At 47.5% G+C, this 14,473-nt stretch overlaps 1 protein-coding gene across 2 annotated transcripts in view; it reads right to left on the reverse strand.

The window, feature by feature from the left end:
* Positions 1–14,473, reverse strand: part of SIK3 (SIK family kinase 3) — a 390,005-nt gene that overhangs the window by 30,296 nt on the left and 345,236 nt on the right. For both annotated transcript variants that reach the window (XM_082274215.1, XM_082274214.1), the window contains exons 19-20: positions 6,555–6,664; positions 6,139–6,457 (exon numbers count right to left, since the gene is read on the reverse strand). In XM_082274215.1, the coding sequence (XP_082130341.1) occupies positions 6,139–6,457; positions 6,555–6,664 (429 nt within the window). The remainder of the gene's footprint in view (positions 1–6,138; positions 6,458–6,554; positions 6,665–14,473) is intronic.

The following is a 14,473-nucleotide window of genomic DNA, read 5'->3' on the forward strand; positions in this document are numbered from 1 at the left end:
AGTCTGAAACATGTATCTCCACTGTAGAGGACTGAACAGAAGATCATGCAGGTATGATCACCGATCTGCAGCAAACAATGAAACACCTGCTGAGCAAAGCTGATGATGCTGAGAATCGCATGTGTTGCAACAATGTGAGAGTCCTCCGTCTCCCTGAAGGGGCCGAGGGTGACCACCCGGCAGAATTTGCAGATGCCTTCTTTAAAGATCTGCTGCACCTCACAGATACTCCTGTTACATACATTGCTGAACAGGCCCATAGGGTATCTGTGAGTCGCTATATCCTGGGGGCCCCTCCCCTTCCGTTTCTGGTTTGGTTCTTGAAATACGGGGATCGTAATCGCATTCTCTCTGAGACCAGGAAACAGGCAAGCCTGCAATATGGAAATGCAAAGGTCATGCTATTCCCGGATTTCTCGCAAGAACTCCAGAAGAAGCACAAGACCTTTACCGAGATCCGAAGACGTCTCTGTGATCACAACATGAAGTACAGCATGCTCTACCCAAGTTGTCTGAGAGTTCATGGTGGCCCCACCAAGTTCTTTGACAACCCGGATGAAGCAAATGCCTGGCTTGCTGGATGAGTCCCCTGGAATTACCATTCCCCATGCAGGTTTGTTTCTGGTTTTTCTGAACCTCTGATATTTCTAAAGTTTTTCCCTGTCTTAAATAGATCTCTCTGGGATACTCCTGAAAACTTTTAAGTTTGTTTATCTCCATGCCTTTTCTACAGTTACACGTTACCCTGGTCATTAGGAGCTATACCACAGTGACACTGTACTATACCTACACACAAGCAGTACTCCCTGCCTCCCACCCTTGGAAGCAAACCCCCCAATTCGGGGGCAATCCAGTTGACTTTGGTGAACTTTGCTACCAAGGAAGAGTTCTTCACAAGTTTCGGGTAAAAAACTGACCTAAGCTTTGTTTTAGTTGTTAGCATTCATGGTCAGTAGGGAGTTAATGTTTTTCCCCCCTTCTTTTAGTTTGTGATCGGTACGCTCTAAAATACTTGACTCATTGATCAGGCACAAATGGTCGATAATTACCCCATTCAGGGCTGCTAAGCAGCATAACAGTTCTTTTGAGCCAAGAGGGTCGCAACCCCTCACTTATCTGCTACATAATCTCGGGGGTTCAGGGACACTAGTTTTTATGGAGATAACTCTTATGTCATTAAAAATGTCCAGGGTCTGAATGATAAGTTCAAAGGAGCGTTAATGTTTAAGTATTTAACACAGCATAAACCTCATATACTTTTTCTGCAGGAAATGCATCTTTTGGGGAATAAGATCCCTGCTCTTCGCAGACCCTGGATACCTATACTAGTTATGCAGGGGGAGTGGCTATCCTTTTTCACAAGTCGTTAGCATACAAAGTTATTCATCTGAGAACAGACCCTGAGGGACGATACATTATACTGCTGGTAGAGATCAAAGCAGTCGTTTATGCTCTGGTGTATGCGGTGTATATTCCACCTCCGTTTAACCAGTGGCTACTGTACACTATATATGAAAAGTTATCGAATTTACGCTTTTCTAGATTATACATAGCAGGAGATTTTAAATCCATCCTAGACCCACACTTGTATTCGTCCAACATGAATAGAACATATTCTTCAGAATAGCTCCAATGGGCACAAGCTTTTGATTACACTGAAATTTGGAGATGAAAGCACCATGATACTAGAGCTTACTCCTTCCACTCCACTATTCATAAATCTGGCTCCAGGATAGACCTGGTTTTCGGCAATACCTCTGCTCTAGCGGCAGTACAGGAGGTTTCATACTTGCCTGTGGGGCTTTCGGACCACGCCCCCTTAGCTATAAAATTGAGAATATCGGGGAAGAGGGAGCAAAACTGTTGGCAGTTAGCTACGAAGTCGTTGCAGAACCCCAAGATTGATGAAATTGTATCACCTAAACTAAAGCAATATTGGGAGATAAACGAAGATACAACCTCGACTCATATGGCCTGAGAAGCCTTTAAGGCCCATGCGAGGGGAGAAAATATATCTGCTATTAAGGCAGTGTGTTCTGAATTATCGAATCAAGCTCAGCAGTTGGATGAAACTAAAAACAAGGCGGCAGGGACTTTTTCTGTCTCCCCTACTCCAGACCATTTTTGCCAGTTAGCTGAGGCAAGAAGGGCATTATACATGCATCTCGCCATGGCTACACATTTAGACCTTAGGATCTTTGAATTCAGAGGTAAGAACAGTAAACTTCTAGCAAATTCAATAGCAGATGAAAATGGTGGTGTCTGAACTCCGCTCCTTGGGTGACCAAGGAGCTGAGTGAATTCAGCTCATTTTATGAACACCTCTATGGTGCACTCCCTAGTTGGTCAACCCAGAGACTCAGAAAATACTTAAAGACCTTACACTTACCCATGCTGACTACAGAGAATGCTGAGTTTCTAGATAAAGATTTTACTGTTAAGGAGATTGAAGCAGCTATCCGCTCATTCCCTAGCAGAAAAACACCAGGCCCGGACAGTCTACCCAGTGAGTGGTACAGGATGCATGCAGCCTTGATCGCACCCAAACTTTCACAGGTATATACGGATTGTAAAGAGTAGATGTCTTTGCCCCCTTCCATGCAACAGGCACCTATTGTTCTAATTATGAAACCAGGCAAAGATAAATCCCAATGTGCCTCGTATAGGCCGAATTCCTTACTAAACCATGACTTTAAGATACTGACAAAAATGCTGGCAACCAGGTTACGAACGATCCTTCCATCTCTGATTAATATCGACCAAACTGGTTTTATGCCAGGGAAGTCAACGGACATAAATCTCAGAAAAGTATTTACACATATACAATTGCCTGCTGACGAGACATCCACTAGGGTGTTAGTGGCATTGGACATTAAAAAAGCATTTGATTCAGTGACCTGGTTCTAAATGTCCTCGGTTCTTGAAGTCATGGGATTTGGAGCTCAATTCTGCAGCTGGATGGATATCATATATCAATATCCAACTGCCCAGATTAAATTAGGCGGTGCCCTCCCGCCTTCCTTCCACATTGGTAGGGGTATGAGACAAGGTTGTCCGCTGTCATCAGCGCTTTTTGCCCGGTCATGGAGCTGCTGGCTACTGCCCTTAGAGGGGGCAAATAGAGTTAAAGGTATCAAAGTGGGTCCCAAAGACCAAAAGTTGGCCTTGTATGCGGATGATCTTATCCTTTTCCTGAAAGATCCGGGCCACTCCCTCAGGAAGACCCTAGGCATCCTCTCTGGTTTCGCTGCCTGTTCAGGACTCAAGGTAAACTGGGAAAAATCCCAAATATTGCCAATTTAAAATGCAGCAAGATCCCTTATGGAGTCTGATCTCCCCCTAGTGTGGACAGACAAAATGAAATATCTTGGGGCTTGGGTCAGCCTAGATTCAAATTACCCGTATTGCAAAGACCATGGGGGGAGGGTGGTCTCGTCTGCCCTTATTTATATAATTATCTGGCAGCCCTACTATCCCATGCACATAATTGGCTTATTTCAGGTAAGTCCAATGCAGCGGTGGTTCTGGAAGTGGCTTGCCTAGGTTCTTATGAGGCACTAAGGAACCTCCATTATCGTGGCTCAGCTGCTCATTTTCCTATAACGGAGGCTATGAAAATGGTGTTGAGGGAATGGTCTGCAGCTGGCTCTCCGTGCCCGGCTCTACCAAGTCATGTCTCACCACATCAACCTCTTTGATTTAATCCAAACCTTCGAGAGTTCATGTGGATACCCGATCGTGGTTTTTGGGCATCCAGGGACGTTAAATATTTGGAGCAGATATGCACTGGGGGGCCTGGTTACGGACGTTCGATAAGTTAAAAGAATTGTATGACATTCCCAACAGGTTTCTGTTTAGATTCCTACAGCTCAGACATGCTTTTAGCTCTCAGTTCAAGGACTCCCAGGTGGCCTTCTATACGTCGCCACCTTGAGGACTTGCTCAGGGGTGAATCCTTGGTTAAGCCTTTATCGAATATCTATAAAAACCTTCTGCCCAAATTACATGTGGGGATGGAATCTCTCAGGACCAAGTGGATGGATGACTTTCCATCACTGGAAGGGGAGAACTGGGAAGCTATTTGAGGATACCCTCTCTCATGCCTGGTCTCCTCCACGGATACACTAATCCAATTTAAAATCCTGCATAGGATTTATTTCACCCCTGTCCGCCTACATTAAATATTCCCCTCCATACCAAACTACGCGTCTTCATCAGCAGATTTTATTCATGTTTTTTTCGATATGCCATCAGATTAAGAAGTTCTGATCTGAAGTCACAACATTCATATTATCGGTCACCACCATCCATGTACCACTGACAACAGAAATATGCTTGTTGGGGCTTGTGGACACCTTGGCTCCTAGCAGAGTGGTCAAAACATTCATGGGCCTGCTACTATATTATGCACGCAAGGCCTCCGCTTGAAAGCCCCCAAGGCCCCATCAATAAACTACTTTTAGTAAACTCGGCCCTTCCACTCTACAAAAACCACTTCTCTATCTCGAGGTTGTGTCAAAAAATTCCATAAAGTATGGGACATATGGATTGAAGCCTCTTCTACATATGCAGACAATGTGGATGAATAGACAGTGTGTGCATCCTTAGTTGACTTTGATGTACTAAGACCCCTCAGGTATGATCTGAATAATGGCTGACCCCCCCGACACTCAGGACCTGAATAGCTAGGTAGTTCATTAATTCCTACATTGTACCCCTGAATGCTGAAATGTTCCTTACAATATCCAATGTGCCAACCTAAATATGTGATATGAGCGTATCGACACATGGTGGTGTTTTTTTTTTTTTTCCTTATCTTTGCATCCCCCCCCCCCTTGTTTTTTTTTTACTGTTCTTTATTTGAGCTTGGGTATGCCCGATAAGCTCTGTTTTGTACTATTTCGTAAAACTTACAATAAAAATAATTTTCAAAAAAAAAAAAATTATCAGGAAATGATTCCAAGGCAAACTTAAAGAGGAAGTAAACCCTCCTCTACATCTTGTACCTATAGGTAAGCCTATATTAAGGCTTACCTATAGGTACTGTAAATATCTACTAAAAATGCACCGTTTAGGAGATAGTTACTTTTCATGCAGCCAGTGACATCACTGGCGCATGCGATCTGAAGGAATGGCCGCTCGTGCCGCTCCTTCAGAGCCCCGTGCCGTTACCGTCGGCTCCCACGCGCATGCACGGGAGTGACATCATCGCGGCTCCAGCCAATCAGATGGCCGGATGCCGCAAACCCAGAAGAAGGGAGACAGAACATGTCGCCCATGGACAGGTAAGCGGTCAGCACTGCGGGGGCTTCGTTCTTAGGTAAGTATTTCATAATGAGCTAGTATGTGATGCATACTAGCTCATTATGTGTTTTTCTTTCAGGTGTTCGTCTTTAAGGTGGAATTTTGGTCAAAACCTAATGCTAAAGCCAGGTACACACGGGCCAAATGTCAGGAGACATTTGCCGGATCAAAGAAAACAGGTAGACGTATGGCCCATATGTATGTCAGTCTGTCCAACAAAAGCCGACTGTTTGACCGGCTTCTGTTGGCCGTGCATGCTGAAAAACTTGCACCCAACCAACTCCAAATCAGCACTCTCAGCCGATGGCAGAGAAAGCTAATCAGAGTGTTTTGTCGGGGGGCTGTCTCCCTGTCAGAGCACAAAAGCTCAGCAGGGGAGTAAGCGATACTAACTTTGCATAGCTAGTATAGGCTTAAAGCTTAAACCTACTCTCTGCCACATCCCCAGCCTAATCTATCTAGTCCTGTAATGCCTGGGAAGTGGCGTCACCCATAAACATACTATGGGGATCCTGTTGTCGGTTGCCTCTCCTACACACTAAAGCCGCCACTGACTGCTCATTCTGGGACCAGATCGGAGCGGCTTCAGAACAAGAATAGCGATTTGGTCTTTACATGGCTTGACAGATTAGGCTTAGAGTAGGTTTAAAGTTAGTTAGGTTTTGAGTAAGCTTCCACTTTAAAAGATAGAAAACAATAAGGCCATATTTTCCCTTTTTGCAAACATCTGAGTTCCAACTTAATCAGCCAGAGAACTAAGCAAAAAAATTTAAAATACTACAGGCACAAGTTTTTTCTTAGGCCGTGAATCCACCCTCCTCTGTCCACTGTTACCTGTGCACCTCAGCACTGTCAGCACTCAGTTGCTTAGATAATGGTCTGTGGGTGTAGCTGCCCAAAGAAGCCATAATCGATGCTCGCTGCATCTGTAGGTTGGCACAAGGATTCACTGGGATTGCCCGCGAAGCTCCAGTCATTTCTGAGGGCTCCTGCACCTGGATGGTGACTTGTTGTGCAGATTGCTGTTGGTTCTGCTGCTGCTGAATGCTCATGCGAGGCAGTGTAATGCTGGGTGGAGGGGAGTCACTGCTAGAGGACTGGTAAAGACCACTGTGAGAAGGCATCCCCTGATACTGAGTGGAAGGTTGGGCTCCTGTAGGGGAAGAGGGAAAAACAAACATTATTGACTTAAAACCAACCACTGAGTAAACATGAGTATCATGTCAGGCTGATTACATAAGGAAAAATACCATGTGTCTGGAGCATGGCACTGGAAGTTGGAGGAGGACTATTGTCTGGCTGTCTGTAGAGGTGGTTGCTGGCTGGGTTTGGAGGAGGGCTAGAAGGCTGAATTCGCAGTCTGAAAGAAAAGGTAGTAGCATGAGTAACACAACACACAAAGCCTCTCCAAAGTATTCGCAGAACAAACTGAGGGTAAAAGCTGTTTCATTTGGACTCCCATTCATTGTAAGATGTGTACAATCAATCCAGCTTGTGCAACTCTCAGGACTTGGTCCTTACTGGTTATGTGTCCGACAATGTATACGGTCATTAAAAGATGCAGTAAAAAATATTTCCATCCGATTCTGACATTTTCTACCCATTTCTAGAAGTGGGTGTTTTCCCATAACATTAAGACCTCATGCACACAGGGCGTTTTTACAGCTGCTTTTAAAACAGGGCCAGCTGGAGCAGCAGCATTAAGCTGTAAAAAGCCTCACGCTGCTAAAAGGCTGCTAAACGCTGTATACAGTGTTAGGCCACGTCAGACATTTCTAATCTGTAGTAGTTGGATTTGAGGTTGGAAAATAGAAGAGGGCAGAGAAAGGCTGCTAAACGCTAATGCTGCTAAACGTGGCTAAAACGTGCATTAAACGCCAATGAAAAACGCTTCTAAAAATGGGATTTTTGTCTTTGCCTAAAATCCTTTTCTCTGAAGTTCATTGACGAACGCAGTCTTCTTGTTCTCAATAGCAGTAGGGTTATGGTGCCCCTAAAGGAGTAGGACACTAGGCAGAAAAAAGTTCTGTCTACGCCTATGGGCAGTCCCAGGGGGTATATCCTCTCTCCCTGCTATAGGATGTCAGCAGTGTCAGGGAAAACAATACCAACCCAACTCAATAATAGAGGGGCAGGTACTGCGTCCATCAATGAATTTCAAAGAAAAGGATTTTACAGGAAGACGCAGTCTTCTTGTTCTCATAGCAGTAGGGAAGTCCCAAAGCAGTGCCATAAAAACATTTGGGATGGGAACAGCAGAAAATAAAATGAACCACAGCCAACCAGGCAACATAGGACTCCTCAAAACAACCACCTGAAAAAAATTAAACACCCTCAAGGGAGAGTAAAAACACCCTTTAACGGCGGCCTGTATAAGTTTGCAGACAAAAGAAGCATCTTCAGATGCCAACACATCCACCTTATAAAACTTTGTGAAAGTATGAACAGACGACCAGGTAGCCGCTTTGCAAACCTGAACCACAGATGTCTGATGGTGAAAGCCCAAGAAGCATTAAGAGCCGAGTAGAATGCGCCTTGACAGGGAAAGGAGGAACCTGACCCTTAATGGAATAAGCCTGCACAACCATCTGTCTGATCCATCTGGAAATAGTCACAGCAGATGCAGGCAGTCCTTTCTTTGGTCCATCTGTGAGAACAAAAAGCGAATCTGACTTTTGAAAGGACTCAGTAGTCGCCAAGTACACCCTGATTGCCCGAACCACATCCAAAGTATGCAATGCAAATTCCATAGGATGTGTAGGCTTAGGACACAAGGAAGGTAACACAATGTCCTCATTTAAATGGAAACTGGAAACCACCTTCGGAAGGAAGGACGGATCCGGAAGAAGTACCCGTAGCAAAAAAACATCCCACCGCGTCATAGCGCCCCAAAAGGTCAGGCAAAACGCACAGAGACCCCCAGCAGAGAGAGAGACCCCCCCAGACTAACCCCCCACCAAAGATGCACCAGGGAGGCCCAGAACGTCTACACAGCACATGCCTGCAGCGATTTTGATCCTCATAGAGAAACTTGAGTGTCAGCACTAGGGTATAGGGAGGGGCTCCACCACCACAAAAAAGGCCTCAAGTGGCTCCAAGAACATGGCTGCCATTGATTTACAATGGGATCCACTGCAAAATGGCTGTGCTGGGTGTACCAAGATAGCCACCAATCTTCACCGCACATGTAGGCTACAAGAAAATTGGTGGCACCACGTGGCCTACGGAGCTTCTAAGGGCCCTCGAGGAGAACCCCCAGCCTCCTGGACGGGATCGACCGGAAAGGGGGCCCTGGAGAGACAGGTAAATCTCCCCCCCCCCCCCTGCACGAACAATCGCCCGGACCCAGCCCCCAGGAGTAGCTCCAATCGCCCATAGCCCCAGTAGTGAGTAAGGGGGGGGGGGGTGCGTGACAGGACAGAGGGAAACCCGGGAACGTGAGGGTCCAACTTTCCCAAGGAGGGGCCTGCGCACACCCCAAAACCAGCCAGGGGGAGGGGGGGGGGGACAGTTTACTCACCATACCAGGAACAGGCGGGTGCCATCTCCTGACAGAACCCCTTGCCGCCGAAGTGGGGGGGGGGGGTGTCGGCCAATAGGAACGCTGCGACGTATGCGACCTTGCGAGACGTTTAACTCGCAGGGCCAGTCCCCGTTCGGTGGGACTATGTCGCGGCCGACCTAGGGTGGAGCTGGGGTCTGCGCACGCTCGCTGGCTGGCTGGGGTGACCAATATCCAGCCCATTGCCAAGATCCAGCATAGTTACTTGTAGATCTCACAGGCAAGAAATCCAGTGAAAAAACCTAACTAGAAAAAAACTAGCTAGGAAAAAAAACTAGCTATAAAAAAAACTTTTAGCCAGGACCAGAGATCCCAGCAAGGAACTAGGTCCTTACTCCTGACTAGGCAGATTAAAACTGACATCCTATGACAACTAAACTGACAACTACAGGAGTAGGACACTAAACAGAAAAAAGTTCTGGCTACGCCTATGGGCAGTCCCAGGGGGTATACCCTCTCTTCCTGCATAGGATGTCCTTTTTTTTATCAAAGCAGTGTCAGAGAAGTAATACCAACCCGACTCAAAATAGAGGGGCGGGTATTGCGTCCGTCAATGAACTTAAGAGAAAAGGATTTTACGGTAAGTCAAAAATCCAGTTTTCTCTATCGTTCATTGACGGACGCAGTTCCTGATGCATATCAGTAGGGATGTCCCAAAGCAGTGCCATAAAATGAGGGGTGGGAACAGCAGAAAAAAACAAGTCCCCCCCAAGGCTAAACATAGTCAACCAGGCAACATAGGACTCATCAGAACAACAAAATGAGGTCCACCTGAAACAAACAGTAAACACCCTCAAGGAAGGCCGAAAAGCCCCATAAACAGCAGCCTGCAAAACTTTGCGGCCTAAAGAGGCATCTGCAGATGCCAGCACATGCACCTTATAAAATTTGGTAAAGGTGTGAACAGACGACCAAGTAGCTGCCTTGCAAACCTGAAGCACAGATGCCTGATGGCGAAAAGCCCAGGAAGCACTAAGCGCCCGGGTAGAATACGCCTTAACAGGGAAAAGTAGAACCTAACCCTTAATTGAATAAGCCTGCACAACTGTGTCTGATCTATCTGGAAATAGTCGCAGCAGACGCAGGCAGCCCTTTCTGTGGACCATCCGTGAGAGCAAAGCGCAAATCTGACTTTCAAAAAGACTCAGTAGTTGCCAAGTACACCCTGATTGCCCGAACCACATCCAGAGTATGTAATGCAAACTACTTAGGATGCCTTTTGGCTTAGGACACAAAGAGGGTAACACAATGTCCTCATTTAACCACTTAAGCCCCGGAGGATTTGGCTGCTAAAAGACCAGGGGGTATTTTGCGATTCGGCACTGCGTGACTTTAACGGACAATTGCGCAGTCGTGCAATGCTGTACCTAAACAAATTTGACATCCTTTTTTTCCCCACAAACAGAGCTTTCTTTTGGTGGTATTTGATCACCTGTGCGATTTTTTGACCACGCGCTATAAACAAAAAAAAGAGCGTAAATTTTGCAAAAATAACAATATTTTTCACATTTTTTTATATGAAATTCCCCAAAAAAAAAAAAAAAAAAAAAGTAAAAATCAAAATTTTTTAACATTTTCGGCCAATTTGTTTTATGCTACATATGTTTGGTAAAAAAAAAAATCGCAAAAAGCGTATTTTGATTGGTTTGCGCAAAAGTTATCGCGTTTACTAACAAAGGGAAAGATTTTTGTCATTTTTGTTTTTTTTTTAACGCGTAATGGCGGCGATCTGCGATTTTTTTTGTGGTACTGCGACATTGTGGCGGACAGATCGGACCCCTGAATGACATTTTTGGGGTTACCAGTGACATTTCTACAGTAATCAGTGCTATATATATGCACTGTTACTGTAAAATTACACTGGCAGTGAAGGGGTTAACTTTATTTGAGAGGGAGGGACTGTGTGTGTCCCTAGGGGCGTGATTCTAACTGTGATTGGCTGTGGCTTGAGGTGTAGGGACACTGATCAACGGTCCTACATAGTAGAACCGTATGATCAGTGTCTCTACACAGGGAGAACTGACAGGCAGCTTGTTTACACAAGCTGCCTGCCTTTCTCCCTCTCCCCCGACGATCGCACGCGCGCGCGGGGGGGGGGGGGTCCGTGACCGCGCGCTCGCTCCCCAGACCCTCCCAGGCTAGTGACGTTTATATTAAAAAATATAAATATACGTCACTTTGCCTGTGAGGGGCTGACCGCCGCAGTATATTTACTTGCGGCGGTCAGCAAGTGGTTAAGTGAAAACTGGATACTACCTTCGGAAGGAAGGACCACTTTTTATCCCTGTGAACCACCAGGTACGACAGGACAACCCTGCCAGTTCCGACACCCTGTGTGCTGAAGTGATAGCCACCAAAAAGTCCACCTTTGGGATAAGGTAAGCAGGGGAATCTCCTGAATACTTTCGAAGGCAGCAAAAATTAGGGTCCCAAAAGTGACAACAGAAGTAGCACCAGAGGTACCAAGTGTCGCACCCACTGGATGAAGTTACGCACCAGGGAATGGAGGGCCAATGGCCTTTGGAAGAAAATTGCCAAGGCTGAGACCTCACCCTTGATAGTACGTCAAGGCCAGCTTTTGATCAACTCCCCGTGGAAGGAAAGGCAAGATCTGAGCCACAGAGTAAGAGCGAGGGGGGGAGCCCCAAGAGACTCACACCACACAATATACGACTTCCATGTACGATGATAAATCTTCCTTGAAATCGCTTTCCTCGCTTTAGGCAGAGAGGGAATCACTGAAGCAGTCAAACTCCTGTGCTTCAGCACCTGGCTTTCAAGATCCAAGCCGTCAAAGCCAGCGACCGTGAAGCAGGATGGACGATTGGCCCTGGAGACAGTAGATCTTTCCTGAGAGGAAGTCTCCAAGGAGCATCTGTGACTAGACTGACCAGGTCAGCGTACCAAGCTCTGCGAGGCCAGTCCGGAGCCACAAGAATGACCGAAATCCCTTCCGCCCTGATCCTGCGAAGAAGTCTTGGCAGCAACTTGAGAGGAGGAAAGGCATACATCAGTTGATCCTGACCCCACGGGCCATCAGCGCGTCTGCGGTGTCTGCCAGAGGGTCCTGGGAGCGGGCCACAAACCTCTGTACTTTTCTGTTGACCCGAGACGCCAACAGATCTATATCTGGAGAGCCCCAACAAAGGCACAGCTGCTTGAACACCTCCGGATGGAGGGATCATTCCCCGCATCCAAGGCTTGTCGACTGAGGTAATCCGCTGGCCAATTTTCCACTCCTGGAATGTGAAAAGAGGAAGGAGCTGGACCAAAGCGCTCTGCCCAACTAAGGATGCCCACCACTTCCAAGGCTGCAAGAGCACTTTTGGTGCCCCCTTGGTGATTGACATAAGCCACGGCCATGGCATTGTCGGATTGAATGCGCACTGGACAACCCTGTAGGTACTCGTTCCTAGGCAAAGCCGGATCACTCTCAGCTCCAGAACATTGATCGGTAACCTGGATTTTTCCAGGGACTAGACTCCTAGATCAAACAACCTGCCGAGAACCCCCCCCCCCCCCCATCCGGACAGACTTGCATCCATGGTGACATCCCAAAGACGACTTCTGAAGGTTCAGAATCCACCCGAACTCCTCCAGAGATGGTGATTGTCAAATTTGTTTCCAGCACCGTAGGAGACTCCGAACGGAGAAGCAGATCTTCCAGGTGACCCAGGACCGATATCCCCCGCTTCCGCAACAGCGCCAGGATCGGGGCCAATACCTTGTGAAGACCCAAGAAGCAGAGGCGAGACCAAAGGGCAATGCTCCAAACCGATAGTGATCCTCTCCCATGACAAGACAGAGAAACCATTGGTGTCCTGCACAGATTGGGATGTGAAGGTAGGCATCTTTGATGTCTATGGAGGTCTGAACTCACACAAAGCAATTTAGTGCTTTCAGGTCCAGGATTGGTTGTACCTTGTCTTCCTTCCTTGGAATTATGAACGGGTTTGAATAAAAGCCCTGAAAACGTTCCACACACAGGACTGGAACTATTACCCCCTGTTGCACCAGGTCCTGAACTGCCCCAGAGAGCGCCAGCAAGCAATCCGGGGACAGTTGCACATTGGTGGGGGAAAACCTTACTGTAGGAACTGATAGAAAACGTGATCTTGTAACCGGACCGTATGACCTCTTGAACCCATTTTTCTGGTATCGGGGATAGCCACAGGGTCGGGAACCGGCAAAGACGTCCCCCCACCCCAGATGCAGGTAAGGGCGCAACCTCAGGCCGAGGAGGTCTTGTCCGCAGGTCTGGAGAAACTGGACTTTTGTTAGCCAGACCAGGGTCGCTTGCACCCGCCCGAGGGAGTTTTGAAGGGCTTCGCCTTATCAACTGACCCTGAGGAACGAAAAAACGTTTTGTGTGCGGAGAAGGAGGGACCCCGTCAGCGACGAGGGTCCTTACCCTTGTTAGCCTGTGGAAGAAAGTTACTCTTCACCCCCTGTGAGGCCCTTAATGATGTCATCCAGGGTAGCTCCAAACAGGCGATCTCCTTGAAAAGGAAGATCAGTCACGGCCTTCTTTGGAGTCTGATCCGCAGACCAGCACTTCAGCTAAAGTATGCACCGAAGGACCACTGGCGAAACCGACAGTTGGCCCAATATGGGAGCAGTGTCAAGCGCGGCATCACAAACAAATTGCAGCCCCTGCTGGTCCAACAGCTCCTCAAAGTCAGAGGGAACCTGTTTTCCCTCCAGGTCACGGCGTAGTAACTTAGCCCATTCAGTCAACGAGTGCGTGACTAGGGCAACCGTAAACATCACTCTCAGTGCAGACCCTGCCAGGGAGTACATATTGCCTTCGCCTTTCTATCCACCGAATCCTTAAAGGACTGGGAAACCTCCACTGGGATAACGTCAGCCTTATTCAGTCTTGAGACTGGAGGGTCCACCGTAGGTGGCACAGTCCACTTCTTTATAAGGCGCTCTTCAAAAGGATAGCACCTAGCAATCTGCTTAGGCACCCCAGGGGAACGCTTTGGGCGGTCCCATTCTTTTTTGAGCATGTTGACAAAATATGCAGGAAAGGAAAAAAAACCTATGCCCCTCTGGATGGCTTGTGAGTGGCAAATGTAACCTGCGCCCCAGTCACAGCCATAGCTGCGTCCTCCATTTTCAGGATCTCAAGCACAGAAACAACTAGTGCGTCCACCAGCGCCTTATTTTGCGCGGCAGCGGAGGTAGAAATGTCATCCTCACTGTCAGAGGAGACAGGGCGCGAGGTAGCAGACCCCGCAGGGAGACTTGCGTTTGCGGTGGCTGAATCAGACTCAGAACCCGAGGCATCAGATGAGGCAGGGGTAGGCGGAGGGCGCTTTTTAGCACCTCGCCCTTTAAAGACCACCTCCACCCTGGACACAAACGCTTCCAGGACCTCCGAAATTGCATCAGTAGACAACTGCGGCCTCCCGAGGGGGTCAGGTAGGGACACATGATCTGTAGGGTCCATGTTGCACTAGGGGAAGCCATCAGTAAAAAGCTGAAAAAGTGACAGAAGAAAAACATAAAAAAAAAAAAAGTACCAAGATGCAGCAGAGGGGGTGCGTGACAGGACGGAGGGGAACCCAGGATTGTGAGGGTCCGACCGTCCCAGGGAGGGGC

This window comes from Pelophylax lessonae, assembly GCF_965119305.1.
Source record: "Pelophylax lessonae genome assembly, chromosome: 12".
Lineage (NCBI taxonomy): Eukaryota > Metazoa > Chordata > Amphibia > Anura > Ranidae > Pelophylax > Pelophylax lessonae.